The sequence below is a fragment of the Dendrobates tinctorius genome, unplaced genomic scaffold, assembly GCF_039654945.1.
Source record: "Dendrobates tinctorius isolate UK_male_01 unplaced genomic scaffold, ASM3965494v1 ptg000054l, whole genome shotgun sequence".
Taxonomy (NCBI): domain Eukaryota; kingdom Metazoa; phylum Chordata; class Amphibia; order Anura; family Dendrobatidae; genus Dendrobates; species Dendrobates tinctorius.
In genome coordinates this window covers 18,479,029-18,497,815 of record NW_027361722.1, presented here as the reverse complement: position 1 = coordinate 18,497,815, position 18,787 = coordinate 18,479,029, and the positions used below count along the sequence as shown (strand labels likewise).

Genomic DNA, 18,787 nt, shown 5'->3' with positions numbered 1-18,787 from the left:
AAAAATGAAAAACTTACGTGTGCAAACCACAGGTGCTGTAGCTTGCTTAACAGCTCGCCAGCCGTTCTCACGCCCAGTATGGATTACACGTGATTGCACAAAGGTGAGAAAGGGTACCGTATCCCTGGATAACATGTATGGATAGCATAGTGTACACATTCAAAATATATGTCTATACATCAGGAGGCAGGCTCAGACGGTGTTAGGCCCAGTATGGATTGCACGTGATTGCACAAAGGTGAGAAAGGGTACCGTATCCCCGGATAACATGTATGGATAGCATAGTGTACACATTCAAAATATATATCTATACATCAGGAGGCAGGCTCAGGATGTCAGGCACAGTATGGATTTGACGGCCCAGACTACACAGCGGAGGAGCAGGGAGAGGTAAAGATTGCAAATGCTGGGGCACTGCCCAAGCAAGGGGGGCCCACTCGTGGGCGTCGGTACTGGCACTGGGCCCCTCATAGTACGGCGTTGTTTATGACGGCGGGTGTGCACCACCACCGTCAGAGACACTTGATTGCACTATGAGGGACCCTGTGCCAGTGCCCGCGCCCAAGAGTTGGCCTACCCACCTGTCCAGGGCAACGGCACTCGCACGGTGTCGTGCGCTAGGTGGTGACCCCGGGCATGGGGGGGGGGAGGCAGCACAGTTAGGGAGTTTTAGAAAGTGGCATATGTTGATGTTGGACATTCAGCTGATGCAAAAGGCGAAATAGGTCAAGTCCCAGGAAGAGGTGGACCAAACCAAGCCATTTTTCTGTCACCCTATGTGTCATCAGGGGAAGGTGGGACAAAATCCTTGGAAACCCATGCATGGTTCATTTTAATGAAGGTTAGTTCATCCACATTTTGGGTTGACAGACGGGTCCTTTTTTCTGTCAGGATTGATCCAGCTGCACTGAAGACTCTTTCCGATAGCACACTTGCAGCTGGGCAAGCGAGCTCCTGTAAGGCATATTGTGCCAATTCAGGCCAGGTGTCCAGTTTAGCGGCCCAATAGTCAAAGGGGAATGACCTGTGTGGGAGAACATCGATATGGGAGGAAAAGTAGTTTGTAACCATAGTTGACAACTGCTGTCTCCTGTCACTTTCCATCGATGCAGTATTACCAGTTGTGTGAGCGGTACTTGAAAAATCAGTCCACAACATTGTCATGAAACCCCTGTCTCCAACGCCACTTCTGCTGTGTGCACCACGAACACCTCTGCCAAGCTGCCCCCGGCCCGTACGGCTCGTGTGAGAACCATCACCGCTGCTGTGTGCTGGGAATGCCTCAAGCAACCGATTTACCAGAGTTGCTTGTTTATTAGCCAATAGTAGGTCAAGGTTCTCCTGTGGCATGATGTTTTGTAATTTGCCTTTATAGCGTGGATCCAGGATGCTGGCCAACCAGTAGTCGTCATCGTTCATCATTTTGGCAATGCGGGGGTCCCTTTTTAGGATCTGCAAGGCATAATCTGACATGTGGGCCAATGTTCCCGGTGTCAATGATGCACTGCGAGTGCTGGTTGGAGGAGCACTTTCTGGCAAATCCACATCCCTCCAGTCACGCACAAACCCTGTACCAGACCTTGCCACGCCAACATTTTCACTTGCCCCATGAGATGCATCCTCCTCCCCTAAGTAATCATCCCCATCATCATCCTCCTCCTCCTCCTCTTCTTTCTCCACCTCGTCCAGGAGAGGTCCCTGAGCAGACAATGGCTGAATGTCATCAAGGATTCCCTCCTCCTCTTCCTCCTCATCAACATTGGCTGCAGACGCCTGCTCCTTAAGGTGCGTCAAAGTTTGCATGAGCAGACGCATAAGTGGGATGCTCATGCTTAGGATGGCGTCGTCTGCGCTTACCAGCCGTGTGCATTCCTCAAAACACTGAAGGACTTTACAGAGGTCTTTCAGCTTCGACCACTGCACACCTGTCAACTCCATTTCTGCTCTCAAAGTGCCTGGCCGTGTATCCTCCCACAAATGCATTATGGCCTGCCTCTGCTCGCACAGCCGCTCAACCATGTGCAGGGTGGAGTTCCACCTTGTTGCAATGTCGATAATGAGGCGGTGGTTGGGAAGGTGGAGCAATCGCTGCAGCTTCTGCATACGAACGGAGTGTACAGGCGACCGGCGGATGTGCGCGCACAGTCTTCGCACCTTCTGGAGCAGGGCTGTTAACTCCGGATAATTTTTGAGGAAGCACTGCACCACCAGGTTCAAGGTGTGAGCCAAGCAAGGTATGTGGCTGAGTTTTGAAAGGGCTATGGCTGCCACAAAATTACGGCCGTTATCACTAACTACCTTGCCTGCCTCAAGATGTACACTGCCCAGCCATGACTCAGTTTGTCGCTGAAAGTACTCGGCCAGCACCTCGGCGGTATGTCTGTCGCCCAAACACATCATCTGCAACACAGCCTGCTGACGCTTTCCACTAGCTGCTCGATAGGGGGACACATCGTGTGCAACAGTGGCAGCTGCAGATGGAGTGCTCGTACGACTGCGCTCTGTGGACGAGCTTTCGCTTCTGGAGGAGGTGGAGGAGGAGGAGGGTGGAACGCCTACAGCCAACTGTTTCCTATACCGTGGGCTAGGCAGCACTGTCCCACCACCGCTGTCCCCTGTGGACCCTGCATCCACCACATTAACCCAGTGCGCAGTGATGGACACGTAACGGCCCTGGCCATGCCGACTGGACCATGCATCAGTTGTGAGGTGCACCTTTCCACTCACTGACTGCTTGAGTGCATGGACAATGCGGTCTTTCACATGATGGTGGAGGGCTGGGATGGCTTTGCGAGAGAAGAAGTGGCGACTGGGTAGGTCATAGCGTGGTACTGCATAGGCCATGAGTTCGCGGAAAGCTGTGCTTTCCACCAACCGAAAGGGCATCATCTCAAACGAGATTAGTTTGGCAATGTGGGCGTTCAAACCCAGTGTACGCGGATGAGAGACTGAGTACTTTCTTGACCTACTCATAGTGTCTGGGAGGGTGAGCTGGACTTGAGAGCTGCATATAGTGGAAGTAGCGGTGGACAGGGCGGACTGAGAGAGGGTTGATGATGGTGATGGAGTTGGTGTTCTTTCTGATGGCCTAGAATCAGTCTTTCGTTGATATAACAGTGTGATTCCCTGACTGCTTTGGCCTTGCAACGACACCTCAACATTTGCTGCTGTGCTAACCGGTGGGCTTACAGTGGGGGAAACAATGTAGCGTTGCTGACTACCTTCGTTGTGATCAGTTGCACATGTGGCACTTGAGGTTTGGTGTTGTGTCCACGCTTGCAAGTGCATGCTGGTTAAATGTCTAAGCATGCAACTGGTATTCAAATTTTTCAGATTTTTCCCTCGGCTAAAGGTCTTTGCGCACTTCTTACAGATAACCTTGGCCTGATCATGAGGATTTTGTTCAAAAAAGTGCCACACTGCACTCTTCCTACTTTGGCAGACATTTTGCGGCCTAGCACGCTGTGATCTTTTGACCCTCTGGACAAGCTGTCCAGCAACTCTTTTGATGTTTGGAACCTGTCTTTGGAGTGCTCCGGGCCTGCCAGATAACAGCTGTTGCGATGTCGATGTCTGCTGTGGATGCTCCTCATCTGAGCTATTGGAAGCAGCACCCTCTTCCCCCAATGGATGCCAATCTGGGTCAACAACTGGGTCATCCATCACCTCCTCTTCTATGTCATGTGCACCTTCCTCTGTGTCACCGTGTATGGTGGTATAGTGTGCGGGAAGGGGCACCTGAGTCTCATCAGGGTCAGAATCTGGCTCTGTACACTGCGAGGACAATGTAGTGCTCTGAGTGAATGTACCAGCAGAATCATCCATCAGTGGCTGTGCATCAGTGCACTCCATGTCAGATTCATCTTGGCCTGGGTAATTCACCATTTGACTTGATAATCCAGGCATGGTATGTGAAAACAGCTCCATGGAGTAATCAGTAGTATGGCCTGCGTCATCCTTCAATCTTGGTTGGGGTGAAGGACACAAGGAAAGCTGTGGTTCATGAACATGAGCCTCCAATGACGACTCAGTGCTTTTACTTTTTACAACTGAAGAAGAGGAGGCGATAGAGCTGGAGGCTGAGTCAGCAATGTAAGACAAAACTTTTTCCTGATGCTCTGGCTTTAAAAGCGGTTTGCCAACTCCTAGAAAACTAAGCGTTCGAGGCCTTATGTAGCCAGACGATGACGCAGGCTCAACACCTCCTGCATTCGGTCCTATTTTGCTCTTGCCACTACCATCAGATCCACCACCAACACCATCATTACCAGCTGCCAACCCCCGCCCAATTCCACGGCCTCTTCCACCAGCCTTCCTCATTTTTGGTAGAAATGTAGACAAAATCCAACAAACTATATAGTATGTAAAACAAGGTACAAGGTGTCTATAGGACAGGGGAGATTTTGAATTTCTGCACACACTTGTGGACACTGGACACTTTTGGATTGTGTGAGGCCCACTGATATCTGAGCGCTATGTGACAGGCTCGATGGCACAGCTGTGACCTAAGTGACTAGAGGATAAGGGAGATTTTGAATCTCTGCACACACTTTTGGACACTGGACACTTTTGGATTGTGTGAGGCCCAATGAATATCTGAGCGCTATGTGACAGGCTCGATGGCACAGCTGTGACAAAAGTGACTAGAGGATAAGGGAGATTTTGAATCTCTGCACATACTTTTGGACACTGGACACTTTTGGATTGTGTGAGGCCCAATGAATATCTGAGCGCTATGTGACAGGCTCGATGGCACAGCTGTGACAAAAGTGACTAGAGGATAAGGGGGATTTTGAATCTCTGCACACACTTTTGGACACTGGACACTTTTGGATTGTGTGAGGCCCAATGAATATCTGAGCGCTATGTGACAGGCTCGATGGCACAGCTGTGACAAAAGTGACTAGAGGATAAGGGAGATTTTGAATCTCTGCACACACTTTTGGACACTGGACACTTTTGGATTGTGTGAGGCCCACTGAGATCTGAGCGCTATGTGACAGGCTCGATGGCACAGCTGTGACCTAAGTGACTAGAGGATAAGTGAGATTTTGAATCTCTGCACACACTTTTGGACACTGGACACTTTTGGATTGTGTGAGGCCCACTGATATCTGAGCGCTATGTGACAGGCTCGATGGCACAGCTGTGACCTAAGTGACTAGAGGATAAGGGAGATTTTGAATCTCTGCACACACTTTTGGACACTGGACACTTTTGGATTGTGTGAGGCCCAATGAATATCTGAGCGCTATGTGACAGGCTCGATGGCACAGCTGTGACAAAAGTGACTAGAGGATAAGGGAGATTTTGAATCTCTGCACACACTTTTGGACACTGGACACTTTTGGATTGTGTGAGGCCCACTGATATCTGAGCGCTATGTGACAGGCTCGATGGCACAGCTGTGACAAAAGTGACTAGAGGCTAAGGGAGATTTTAAATCTCTGCACACACTTTTGGACACTGGACACTTTTGGATTGTGTGTGGCCCAATGAATATCTGAGCGCTATGTGACAGGCTCGATGGCACAGCTGTGACAAAAGTGACTAGAGGATAAGGGAGATTTTGAATCTCTGCACACACTTTTGGACACTGGACACTTTTGGATTGTGTGAGGCCCACTGATATCTGAGCACTATGTGACAGGCTCGATGGCACAGCTGTGACCTAAGTGACTAGAGGATAAGGGAGATTTTGAATCTCTGCACACACTTTTGGACACTGGACACTTTTGGATTGTGTGAGGCCCACTGATATCTGAGCGCTATGTGACAGGCTCGATGGCACAGCTGTGACCTAAGTGATTGAGGATAAGTGAGATTTTGAATCTCTGCACACACTTTTGGACACTGGACACTTTTGGATTGTGTGAGGCCCACTGATATCTGAGCGCTATGTGACAGGCTCGATGGCACAGCTGTGACCTAAGTGACTAGAGGATAAGAGAGATTTTGAATCTCTGCACACACTTTTGGACACTGGACACTTTTGGATTGTGTGAGGCCCAATGAATATCTGAGCGCTATGTGACAGGCTCGATGGCACAGCTGTGACCAAAGTGACTAGAGGATAAGGGAGATTGGATTGCTTTTAAAAAAGCAGTTTGCGGAGCAGTGGGTAAACAGCAATGCCAGCCTGTCAGGAAGCCTTAGAAGGCAGCCCAACAACCAACACCACTGATACACCACTATATAGCCTCCCCTTGCACTGCACACACAGTGACTGGTGTGTTGTGCAGGCCAAATCGCTAGCAGCAGAAGCAGTTTTTTTGTCTTCTTCCCTGCCTAACGCTCTCCCTACAGAATCAGCAGCAACCTCTCCCTATACTGAGATCGGCAGAAGTAAGATGGCGGACGGCGTGCACGCCCTTTTATACCCCCTGTGACGCCCACCAAAGCAAGCCAATCACTTGCATGCCCTTCTGAAAGATGGTGGTGACCCCTGCCTATGTCATCACGTTGCCCACAGTGTCCGTGGATCCTGATTGGCTGAAAAAGAGCGCAAAACAAACTTTTGAAACGCGACTTTGGCGGGTAAGTCGCCGACCTCGTGACCGACCTCATCCTAGGGTTGGGTTTCGTTTCATGAAACCCGACTTTGCCAAAAGTCAGCGACTTTTGAAATTTTTTGACCCGTTTCGCTCAACTCTAGTCTTCAGTGCAGCTGGATCAATCCTGACAGAAAAAAGGACCCGTCTGTCGACCCAAAATGTGGATGATCAAACCTTCATTAAAATGAACCATGCATTGGTTTCCAAGGATTTTGTCCCACCTTCCCCTGATGACACATAGGGTGACATAAAAATGGCTTGCTTTGGTCCACCTCTTCCTGGGACTTGACCTATTTCGCCTTTTGCATCAGCTGAATGTCCAACATCAACATATGCCACTTTCAAAAACTCCCTAACTGTGCTGCGTCCCCCCCCCCATGGCCGTGGTCACCACCTAGCGCACGACACCGTGCGAGTGTTGTTGCCCTGAACAGGTGGGTAGGCCGACTCTTGGGCGCGGGCACTGGCACAGGGTCCCTCATAGTGCAATCAAGTGTCTCTGACGGTGGTGGTGCACACCCGCCGTCAGACACACCGCCGTACTATGAGGGGCCCAGTGCCAGTACCGACACCCACGAATGGGCCCCCCTTGCTTGGGCAGGGCCCCAGCATTTGCAATCTTTACCTCTCCCTGCTCCTCCGCTGTGTAATCTGGGCCGTCAAATCCATACTGTGCCTGACACCGTCTGAGCCTGCCTCCTGATGTATAGACATATATTTTGAATGTGTACGCTGTCCATACATGTTATCCGGGGATACGGTACCCTTTCTCACCTTTGTGCAATCACGTGCAAGCCATACTGTGCCTGACACCGTCTGAGCCTGCCTCCTGATGTATAGACATATATTTTGAATGTGTACGCTATCCATACATGTTATCCAGGGATACGGTACCCTTTCTCACCTTTGTGCAATCACGTGCAAGCCATACTGGGCCTAACACCGTCTGAGCCTGCCTCCTGATGTATAGACATATATTTTGAATGTGTACACTATCCATACATGTTATCCGGGGATACGGTACCCTTTCTCACCTTTGTGCAATCACGTGCAAGCCATACTGGGCCTAACACTGTCTGAGCCTGCCTCCTGATGTATAGACATATATTTTGAATGTGTACACTATGCTATCCATACACGTTATCCGGGGATACGGTACCCTTTCTCACCTTTGTGCAATCACGTGTAACCCATACTGGGCCTGAGAACGGCTGGCGAGCTGTTAAGCAAGCTACAGCACCTGTGGTTTGCACTCGTAAGTTTTTCATTTTTTCAGGAATGACGGTTAGGCCTAATTCCGGAACTGCGGTTGACCTGCACTTACTGGGAAATCATTGTTCGCGGGTAATAATTGTAATCAGTGATCCCCATCACTAACGTTGTTCAGCGGGTTATCTGCACCTGTAAGCGACAAACGCTGGCCTTTTCAGTGTAGCGCACATGCAGCCACGGACATGTAAGGGCATGACACACCAGTTATTGGCCAATCTCATGTGCCAGAGCCTCACGTGTCCCTCTAGTAAGCCGGACTCGGACCGCGGGGCATGACGGAGTCTCGTTCGTTAACGGAATTAAGCTTGCAATGTGTGCATCTTTTCTGTAGCTGGCATGGTTGAGGTTTCCCAGGTGGAGTCGAATTTTACCGTAGGCTTCACTCCTGGTGGTGCCCTTCTGGACATTCCTTTAAGGTTCAGCTTTGCAACCATACTGCCCACGTAAAACAAACACTTTGCCTTCATGAACGCTGTTTGGAGGGTCATGACTCGTGGGAATAACGCCGCCCAATCAGTTAACCTGCTAGAGAGATCCTTCGTTGCTCCCAAGCATGACATCACACTCCCTAGGAGGAAGGTAATGCCACTGTGGCGACCGTACTCCTGGGGGCGACACAAGTGCACTGATGCCCAGCCACTGCTCGATGAATCTGCTGGTACATTGACCCAGACCACTACATTCCCCTCGCACGCTACACGGCCTGAATCTGACCCTGATGAAACTCAGGTTACCCTTCCCATATACAGTTCCATCTTACACGGTGACAAAGAGGAAGCTGCAGATGAAAGTGCAGGTTCGGCCCACCCGCCATCAGACACACCACCGTATTATCAGGGGCCCTGTGCCAGTGCCGTCGCCAACGAGTGGGCCCCCCCTGCTTGCTTAGGATCACAGCACTTGCAAGGTTGAAATACTGTGCAGTGAGATGGAAGATGGGGACGACGAGGAGTCCAGACTAGTACAGGGATTCCCTAGCGAGGAGACTTATTTCATTGTTTTCAATGTTGGGACAGCAATTTTGGGGGAGCACTATACTCTGGAGAATGATAGATGGGGCCCACCATACACTGGAACATTCCAAAGGTGGACATCAGACACTGGAGCAGCATTTACATGGCCCATTATACACTAGAGCATTAGAAATGGGGCCCATTATGTTTGGAGCATTATTTGGGCCCATAAGACAGTGGAGCTTCATCCATGGGGCCAACATATACTGTAGCATTATGTGGAGCTCATCATATACTGTTTCAAACATTATATGGGACCAATGATTCTGTATGGAGAAATAGATGGGCCTCGTCATGAGATGTAAAAAGTGAAGTATTTTTCATTGTACTATACCGCTATTTCTCTGCCGTATCGGAGCATGATGAGTTGTGGTATGTGTTAAAGGGGCGCTCTTTGGCCCAGGGCACATGAAAACCTGGAGCCAGCCCTACCCCCCCACAACTTTAGCCAAATAACCCCCATTTTTCAGTGCGTAACTTGTATTATGAAGTTAATTAAGGTTGACAAGCTTAAGTAAGAAGAATTGATGCTTTTGGCATTCAAATGGGCATTGTAGTTGTGTTTCCTGTCCTCTTCTCACTGCCGACTTTTATTCCCCATTGACTTACATTGGGTTTCGTGTTTCGGGATGACCCCGACTTTTCCCTATAATCGGCCGATCTTGCTCGACCCGACTTTTGGAAAAGTCGGGTTTCACGAAACGAAACTCGACCCTAAAAAGCCAAAAGTCGCTCAACTCTAGTGGTGTTATGTGCAGTAAGCCAGAGGGAAGAGGCGCCCTCAAAGAAATTGGTGGCTACAGTTGGTTAAAGGGAGTGGGAGGCTCCAAGTTTGCAGACCTGGCCGCTGCTGGATGAAAGAAGCCGGAAGCTCCGGAGACCCTGGACTCATCACTGAAGAGTGTGAGAAGCAGAAGGAACAGCGGGGAATCCTCTTCCAGTGAATCTTTGGGCCACATGTACATAGTGGTGCAGGGCCCGAATGAAGCCCATTATGCTGCTCAAATGTCTGGCATCAAATGATGTGGCACTGTTCCTAAAGGAAAATTTTTGTGTTGTGCCGGTTGCACATGAGGAAAAGTACCAGGGACTGTTCCGCGTTCCTGAGAGGGAGCCCTGTATGGTGCCAAAGGACTGAGGCATCAGTGGTGGCCTATGCCGTCACAGTAGACCAAAGTTGACTTTCCCCTCCTCCCCGTTTTCAGTTGCGCTTGTTGCACCTTCCCTCCTGGACCACGGGGCTGTAACCCTATGAAGGTTGATTGCGGTGGGCAATGTGTGCGGCTGCAGAACTAGACTTTGTTGCCCCTGGATTTGCCCCATGTTATATGCAACTCACCATCGTCAAAAGCCCCTGGTCCACTCAAAGGAGGGAGGGGGAAAGCTGAGCGCCGTAGACCCAAGGAGCAAGCCGGGTGTGGCTTAGGAGCACCAGTGTTAAAGGGCCATCGAGCCACTTTAAGAGACTACGTTCGTATTTTGGAATGCAATAGGTTTTAATGCTCTTATGGACTGTATGCTTGATAAAGGGCTATGTTGAGTTTTTTTAGGCCCTGATGGTCGAGGATGACCATGTTTTTAGGAGGGAGGAGTGTAAGGAGGTGGCGGAGAACCCCATTGCTTCCCCTCTCTCCTAAGTGTTGGTCCCGTGCACTTTATGCGGTACCCGGATGGTGTCCCGTCTGGGACAGAAAGGACCCCTGTCTAGGGCCTAGGTTTGTCCCTACTTTAGACAGAAGGAGCCCCCATCTGGGGCATATGTAAATCCCCATCTGGGACAGAGTCAGAGCCCAGGCAAGTGTTCCCATGGCAGGGTGTGCTCCCCTGTTGGGAGCTGGCCGGACCCCTGGAGAGGACAGAGCATGCTGCCCCAGACCTACGGGCAGTGAAGTGGGCACAGGATTGTGTGGTGCCCCGTTGAGGACTATCAGCACTCAGAAGCTGGACTGGGAACTGTCACTGTGGACTGCCGCTATTGCTGCCACTGATATGGTGTTGAAGAGTAATAAGGAAAGAGCAGGAGGTTTTACCAGATTTTCTGCAACCCCTTTTTCGACCTTTTTCTACCTCGTTTATTCCAAAATAAATAGTTTCCCTGTTGGATTATAACTGTGTGCCAGGATCCTGATTGCCTGGACTGCAGTGACGGAGCAGAAGAGGTAACTCACCTGGGGGGCTGCATCTGTCCTGTCTGTGTTTTATGTGCAAGGGACCTTGTTGTGGACTGACTCTGCTGTAGTAGACTCGCCCGCGACTACCACCCTTGTTACCTGTTGACAGCTAACTTCTTTAGCAGTGATCTTTTGTGGCTTCCCCTCCTTGTGGAGTGTGTCAGTGACTGCCTTCTGGACATCTGACAGTTCAGCAGTCTTCCCCATGATTGTGGAGCTACTGAAACAGACTAAGGGATCTATTTAAACACTTAGGAAGCCTTTGCAGGTGTTTTTTGTTAAACATTGTAACTTACTGAGATAATGACTTTTGGGTTTTCATTGGCTCTAAGGCATAGTTATCAACATTAACAGAAATAAACACATGAAATAGATTACTCTGTGTGTAATGACTCCTAATAATATATGTGTTTAACTTTTTGTATTGAAGAATGGAAATAAATTCACTTTTTAATGATATTCTAATTTTGTGAGATGCACCTGTATATGGGGGTAATATGGGTCTCACTATAATGGTTTTTCTTATTGATCAGTATAGCTGTATTATTCAGTCACTGCTATACGGTATATTCTTGTAATATGCAGTTATTGCGGCATATATATAATTTGGTTGTGATATTGCAGTATCCTTGGCAATATTAGTTTTGTACAGTATTTTTTTATTAAAGGGATGATCCGATACTAATAGCGAATTTTATAATATATGTCTACCTTTTTTAATTACCGATCTAACCACTTTTCTAATGTACTATATTTACAAATTCCCTACACTTCCATTTCTACTCTAACTTCCAGCCTGTGATTTTATTTTACTTATTTGCTATGACGATTTGTTTGAGTCTCCCGAGCATGTACTTGGGAATGATTCTCTAATAAATCGTCATCAGGGGGCCGAAGCTTCGGTCGCTGACACGGCATCCTTTACTTCCCTGAAATGAAGCGTCATTGGAGGGCGGCGCTAGGTTCACTCCCCACAGTTGCATCTTTTTCCGATACCGGGCCGTCTGTGCGTGGAGATGTAATGTGGCGTGGAGATTTAGCCATTGGCGAGGTACTCGTCTGTAGTGCCCTGCCACATCACATGAAAGTGTAGGTCCTGGCTAGGGGTGTGGACTTCTGCTGTGAGGACGCTACGTCCATGCAGGTCACATTAAACCAATATTGCTGGTTTGCCAGGACCAGATGTTTCATAAGTCAATGAGGGAGACCACCATTCAAAAATAAACCGTTTACACAACAGTAGCTTGATAAGGGTTATATACAAGGGATGGCAGGTCCAAAATCAATTATCAAGACACCCTCAATAAAGGAGTGGTTCTGCAGGTGGGGACCACAGACCACATCTCAGTACCAATGCTTTCTGGCTGATGTTTTGGTCACTTTTGAATGTTGGTTGTGCTTTCACACTCGTAGTAGCAGGAGATGGACTCTTCAACCCACACAAGTGGCTCAGGTAGTGAAGTTCATCCAGGATGGCACATCAATGCGAGCTGTGGCCAGAAGGTTTGCTGTGTCTGTCAGCGTAGTGTTCAGAGACTGGAGGCGCTACCAGGAAACAGCCCAGTACACCAGGAGATGAGGAGGGGGCCGTAGGAAGGCAACAACCCAGCAGCAGGACCGCTACCTCCGCCTTTGTGTAAGGAGGAACAGGAGGAGCACTGCCAGAGTCCTGCAAAATGACCTCCAGCAGGTCACAAATGTGCATGTATCTGCACAAACGGTTGGAAACAGACTCCATGAGGATAGTCTGAGGGCCTGACGTCCACAGATGGGGTTATGCTCACAGCCCAACACTGTGCAGGACACGACATTTGCCACAGAACACCAGGATTGGCAAATTCGCCAATGGCGCCCTGTGCTCTTCACAGATGAAAGCAGGTTCACACTGAGCACATGTGACAGATGTGACAGAGTCTCAAGATGCTGTGGAGAGCGATCTGCTGCCTGCAACATCCTTCAGCATGACTGGTTTGGCAGTGGGTCAGTATTGGTGTGGGGTGGCATTTCTTTGGAAGGTCGCACAGCCCTCCATGTGCTTGCCAGAGGTAGCCTGACTGCCATTAGGTACCGAGATGAGATTCTCAGACCCCTTGTGAGACCATATGCTGGTGCGGTTGGCCCTGGTTTCCTCCTAATGCAGGACAATGCCAGACCTCATGTGGCTGGAGTGTGTCAGCAGTTCCTGCAAGATGAAGGCATTGAAGCTATGGACTGGCCCACCCATTCCCCAGACCTGAATCCGATTGATCACATCTGGGACATCATGTCTCGCTCCATCCACCAACGTCACATTGCACCACCGACTGTCCAGGAGTTGGCGGCTGCTTTAGTCCAGGTCTGGGAGTTGATCCCTCAGGAGACCTTCCGCCGCCTCATCAGGAGCGTGCCCAGGCATTGTACAGTAGGGAGGTCATACAGGCACGTGGAGGCCACACACAATTCCTAGCATCATTTTGACTTGTTTTAAGGACATTACATTCCACTTTAATTTTGCGTGTGACTTCAAATCCAGGCCTCCATTGGTTAATAAATTTGATTTCCATTGATGATTTTTGTGTGATTTTGTTGTCAGCACATTCTACTTTGTATGGAACAAAGTATTCAATGAGAATTTTTCATTCATTCAGTTCTAGGACGTGTTATTTGAGTGTTCCCTTTATTTTTTTTGAGCGGTGTATTTTTTATATTCACATATTCTAGCAATTGTGCATCTTATGTATTTATGACCATAATTTGTATGCGTTTATCGTGATCCTTTCATTATATTGTATTTAGTTGTATTTATATTTATGATATTTTTAATTGGTTTTATTTTTAGTATTTCAATTGTTGGTACGGGCACTTTGTTGCACATCACCAATTTTGCCATATACCTCAATACATTGTTTGGCGTTCCGTGTCCAGTGTGTCTCTTTCTAGTTTTAGTATCCTTCCTTAGTAGTTTACTCCCAGGCTCTCTACGTCCTCTTTTTTTACCTACTGCACCAAAACCCAGCTTTAACATTACAGTCCTGAGTCAACTTTACTTTTTCTGAGGTTACACGTCCAATTTCTTCCCCTAGTGGTGCCCTGGAACTACGGCTTGGGATCCTACACTAGTCCTAGTCCCTCAGTCCTGTTTTGGCTTATTATTTCCAGCATTACGAGGCCCAGGTCTCGTGGCTAAGCGTTTTCTCCTAGGAGCCATCTCCAGTAGGCCACTCTGTCTCTCTGTCACCTATGGTCAGGATCTCGCTAGCCCTCCTCTTCGGTCTCCTCTCATTTAGGATCACCCCCGTATGTGGCACTGTACACTTTGGACTTTCTTAGTCCTCTCATTAAGCACTCTAGACCCTATCTGTCTTCCTTTCAGGCAGCAGTCACTTTATTAGCCCCTCTCACTATCTATATGGTCAATTACGCACATTATCATCCTCATTAACATATTCAACGCATTACACAATTCACATGACATTATACATATTACACAACAAAAAACTTGTTTCTTCAACATGGAAACATGGTCAGCATGTCCATACCCTTACAGAGGGTACATTGGTGTGGATGTCTTGTGGCGTGAGTGCCTGTAAGGTGTGATTTTTGTGGAAAAGTTTTAGAGATAGTGCCAGTGTCGGACTGGGATGAGAAGGGCTCACCAGTAACATTGACTTTGGGGGGCTCACTTTTCACCTGCATGCAAATATTACACTACCCTCGTTCACAGATTTACCTATATCTCTATATAATAATAAACTAGATAGTTTGGTTAATGAGCGATGAGATGTTGCTTTTTTCTGTACATTGTAAATCATGTGAATTATGCCAAGTACTGCCCATTTAGTGGGGTTGGGGCCCCTGACTGCACAGGGGCCCACCGGGAGATTCCCCTGTTCCCCTATGGGCCAGTCCGAGCATGGATAGTGCTCTTGTGTATGAGACTCAATTAGAGCTACCCAGACTCACATCTGTTTTGCTACTCAATTTAGGTGAGCAGTAGCAGCCCTCAATTTGCACACTATTGTTATATAACAGAACACGAAACTAAGCACCAACTGCTCAAGAAGCTGAAGATGTTTTTTATTACTAAGATACTGAAACATCATTATAGAAGGGCAAAAAGTAAGATGAATCTTAGAAGGGTTGGTCATCATGGTTCTTCTGATGATTCATGACTGGCTGATTTAACTGATTCCTCTGACCATTCATGGCTGGCTGGTTTAGCCAATTCCTCTGACCATTCGTGGCTGGCTGGTTTAGCCAATTCCTCTGACCATTCGTGGCTGGCTGATTTAGCTGATTCCTCAGACCATTCGTGGCTGGCTGATTTAGCTGATTCCTCAGACCATTTGTGGCTGGCTGGTTTATCCAATTCTTCTGACCATTCATGACTGGACGATTTAGCTGATTCCTCTGACCATTCGTGGCTGTCCGATTTTGTTGATTCCTCTGACCATTCATCACTGGACGATTTCAGAAATTCTATAAGAAACAAGTTGAAGTAATTAAAAAAAAAAAGGAAATTCCCTATCACCTCCAAATCCTGATGTAACAGTCAATATGGTGTCACCATAATTTTTCATAGAGCCTACTATTTCCCATCCTATCTCACTAACACTACGGAGAAGCAATTATGACCAATACAACTGATTAATTATCCACATACACAGTGGCATGTAAAAGTTTGGGCACCCCTGGTCAAAATTACTGTTATTGCGAACAGTTTAGTAAGTTGAAGATGAAATGATCTATATAAGGCCTAAAGTTCAAAATGACACATTTAATTTGTATTTTAGGCAATATATATATATATGTTTTGTTTTGTTTTTTCAAAAAAAGGAAAAAAGGAAAATGGGCCAATGCAAAAGTTGAGAGATTTTCATCCATTCTTCCTTGGAAATTTCCTCCAGTTCTGTGAGATTCCTGGGTCGTCTTGTATACTCTACTGTTTTTTATTCAAGCAATGTCTGACTTTCATTTGTTCATTTTCATAGATTTTTAATTTATTATTACTTTTGTCAAATTCAAGTTATTCTGTGTTTATTGTGGGTTTTTCTGTCATTAAACGAGGGGTACCAACAATTTTGACCACGTGTATACATACTGGCAGAATAGGACAACAAATTTTAGCACCAGCACCCTCCCTGGTGCTAAAATTTGTTGTCCTGTTCTGCCAATATGTGGTAGCATACTGGGTGCTATACACCTTTTAGAGATTATTGGTGTCCAAACTTTTGCATGCCACTGTTACTCCCTTTCTTGAGAAAATTTTCTTTACCCCTTATCAATGTTAGGTGCCTTTCATTAATGTCTGTAGAACATAACGGCTTACCGGTCTCATCGTTTTCTTGGTTTGGCTTTGTATGATTGAATCCCCTTGTTGTGTGCCCAAAGGCTCTGGGGCTTCAGGCTCAGGGAGAACTTCTGGGATCTGAGGATCTTGGACTACTTCTGGGACCTGAGGCTCTGGGACTACTTCTGGGACCTGAGGCTCTGGGACTACTGCTGGGACCTGAGGGTTTGGAACTACTTCGGGGAGCTCGGGCTCTGGGACTACTTCTGGGAGCTGGGTCTCTGAGACTACTTCTGGGATCTGAGGCTCTGTGACTACATCTGGAACATGAGGCTCTGGGGCTACTTCTGGGACCTGAGGGTGTGGGACTGCTTCTGGGACCTGATGCACTGGGATGACTTCTGGAATCTGAGATTGTGGAACTACTTCTGAGACCTGAAGCTCTGGGACTACCTCTGGGATCTGAGGCTCTGGGACTACATCTGGAACATGAGTCTCTGGAGCTACTTCTGGGACCTGAGGGTGTGGGACTACTTCTGGGACCTGATGCACAGGGATGACTTCTGGGTTCTGAGGCTGTGGAACTACTTCTGGGACCTGAGGGTGTGGGACTACTTCTGGGATCTGAGGCTCTGGGACTACTTCTGGGACTGTTACCGTGGTCTGAGGCTCTGGGACTACTTCTGGGACTGTTACCGTGGTCTGAGGCTCAGGGACTGTTTCTAAGACCACAGGCTTGTAGCACCAAGGGACGCCACGGATCCGAGAATTGAAGCAGCATCCTCTCCTGTTGCATTCCTGCTCTGTGATGCCGCTAAACCCGCAGTCTTTCCTCTCCTGTGGCAGCACAGAGCACTGATCTCCAGCTTTAAAAAAATGAGAAATGTTCCATATTAGGTCAGCACAAGATTTTACAAATAAATAATGACAAGACTGTTACATTCTATAACGGCAAGCAAAGATCTTGAACATGAAGATTTATTTATTTATTTTGACTTTATTAGCACTATTAATTCCATAGCGCTTTACAGTTGTCATCATCATTATCACTTTGACTACATACTCCCGTATTTGCTGTTTTCCATCAGGGACGTTCCATAGGCCTCTATGGGGTTCTCTCCATTTGAACTGTTGTGTGGCCGGAACCCTCGGTGTATCCTAGATGTTTCAAAGGAGACCTGGGAACCTGAAGTTACACCCCACCAAAGCATCATCGAGCATAAGACATATATGCAGAGGTAATGCCGATTGTGAGACAGAACCTCTTCCAGGCACAAGAGGCTCAGTCAAGGGTCTACAATCGGTCGGAAAAGCTAACGCAGTTTAGCCCTGGAGATCGAGTTTCCCATGATGGAAAGTACATTTCTGGCTAAGTGGCAATGGCCATACGAAGTGGTCAAAAACTAAGGTGGTCGAAAAATTAACTGAAGGTCCACCAGCCAGGGAGAAGAAAACCGTATCAGGTGTACCATGTCAACCTGCTCAAGCCATAGTATGACAGAGAGATGAGGGAAGCCCTTGAGCCAATGTTGAGGATGTTCAGGTAGCAGAAACGCTACTGGAATGCTCTACCCCAAGAAATTAGGACCAGCCACAACTTGCACAGTTTTAGGCGCTCCCTCAAAACACATTTGTTCAGAGCAGCCTATCAAGTTCACTAATCAAAGTCATTTAATGTGTAACTGTGCGTGTAGCCCATTCACTATCTCCATCTATCCCTCACTCCCTCAAGATGGCTGGACCATCATTGTAAATATACCATTGTAAATACACACCTGTACTTTGTATCTCCCCCACCTCATTGTAAATTGTAAGCTCTCACGAGCAGGGGAGGCTTATTTTGCTTTAATTATTGTATTATTGTTAACATTGTTGTGTTTGAAACTGTTAAACTGTAAAGCGCTGCAGAATATGTTGGCGCTTTATAAATAAAGATTATTATTATTATTGTTTAACTATTCAGATTTTTGTTGGGAATCTCTTATAGGCAAGAGTACTGGGTACAGAAAATTCTTATCCTCTCTTGCTGACAACTTTATCTTTCAAAAGGTAATACATAGAACAAAAGGGTCTGCAATTTTGGACCTAATTCTTACCAACAGGGAGGAAATTATTGAAAAGTAAAGGTGGTTGGGAATTTAGGAGGCAGCGATCATGCTATCCTCGAATTTTGCATTACAAGAGGAGGAAGACCAGCAGGGACTCAGACTTTAAGGTTGGACTTCAGAAAGGCAGATTTTAATGGACTCAAAAAAAGGGTAGGAAAGATCCAATGGCTGGATGTTCTAAAGGACACAAATGTTCAAGAAGGATGGGAGATTTTGCTAAATGAAATTCTCACCGCACAGTCGGTAACAATCCCTAAAAGAAGGAAGAATTGGAAGCATTTTAAGAGACCAAGGTGGATGAACACAGAACTTAGTCACTTGATAAAAAGGAAAAAAGAACTGAATATCAAATGGAAAGAGGGGGCATATCAAAGGAATATAATGCTGTTTGCAGGGAATG

The 18,787-nt window shown here is 47.4% G+C and overlaps 1 protein-coding gene across 1 annotated transcript in view; it reads right to left on the bottom strand.

The window, feature by feature from the left end:
• LOC141091557 (uncharacterized) overlaps nt 1–18,787 on the bottom strand; it is a 129,476-nt gene that overhangs the window by 20,528 nt on the left and 90,161 nt on the right. The window contains exon 8 of the mRNA XM_073577222.1: nt 16,319–17,145. Within this exon, the coding sequence (XP_073433323.1) occupies nt 16,319–17,145 (827 nt within the window). The remainder of the gene's footprint in view (nt 1–16,318; nt 17,146–18,787) is intronic.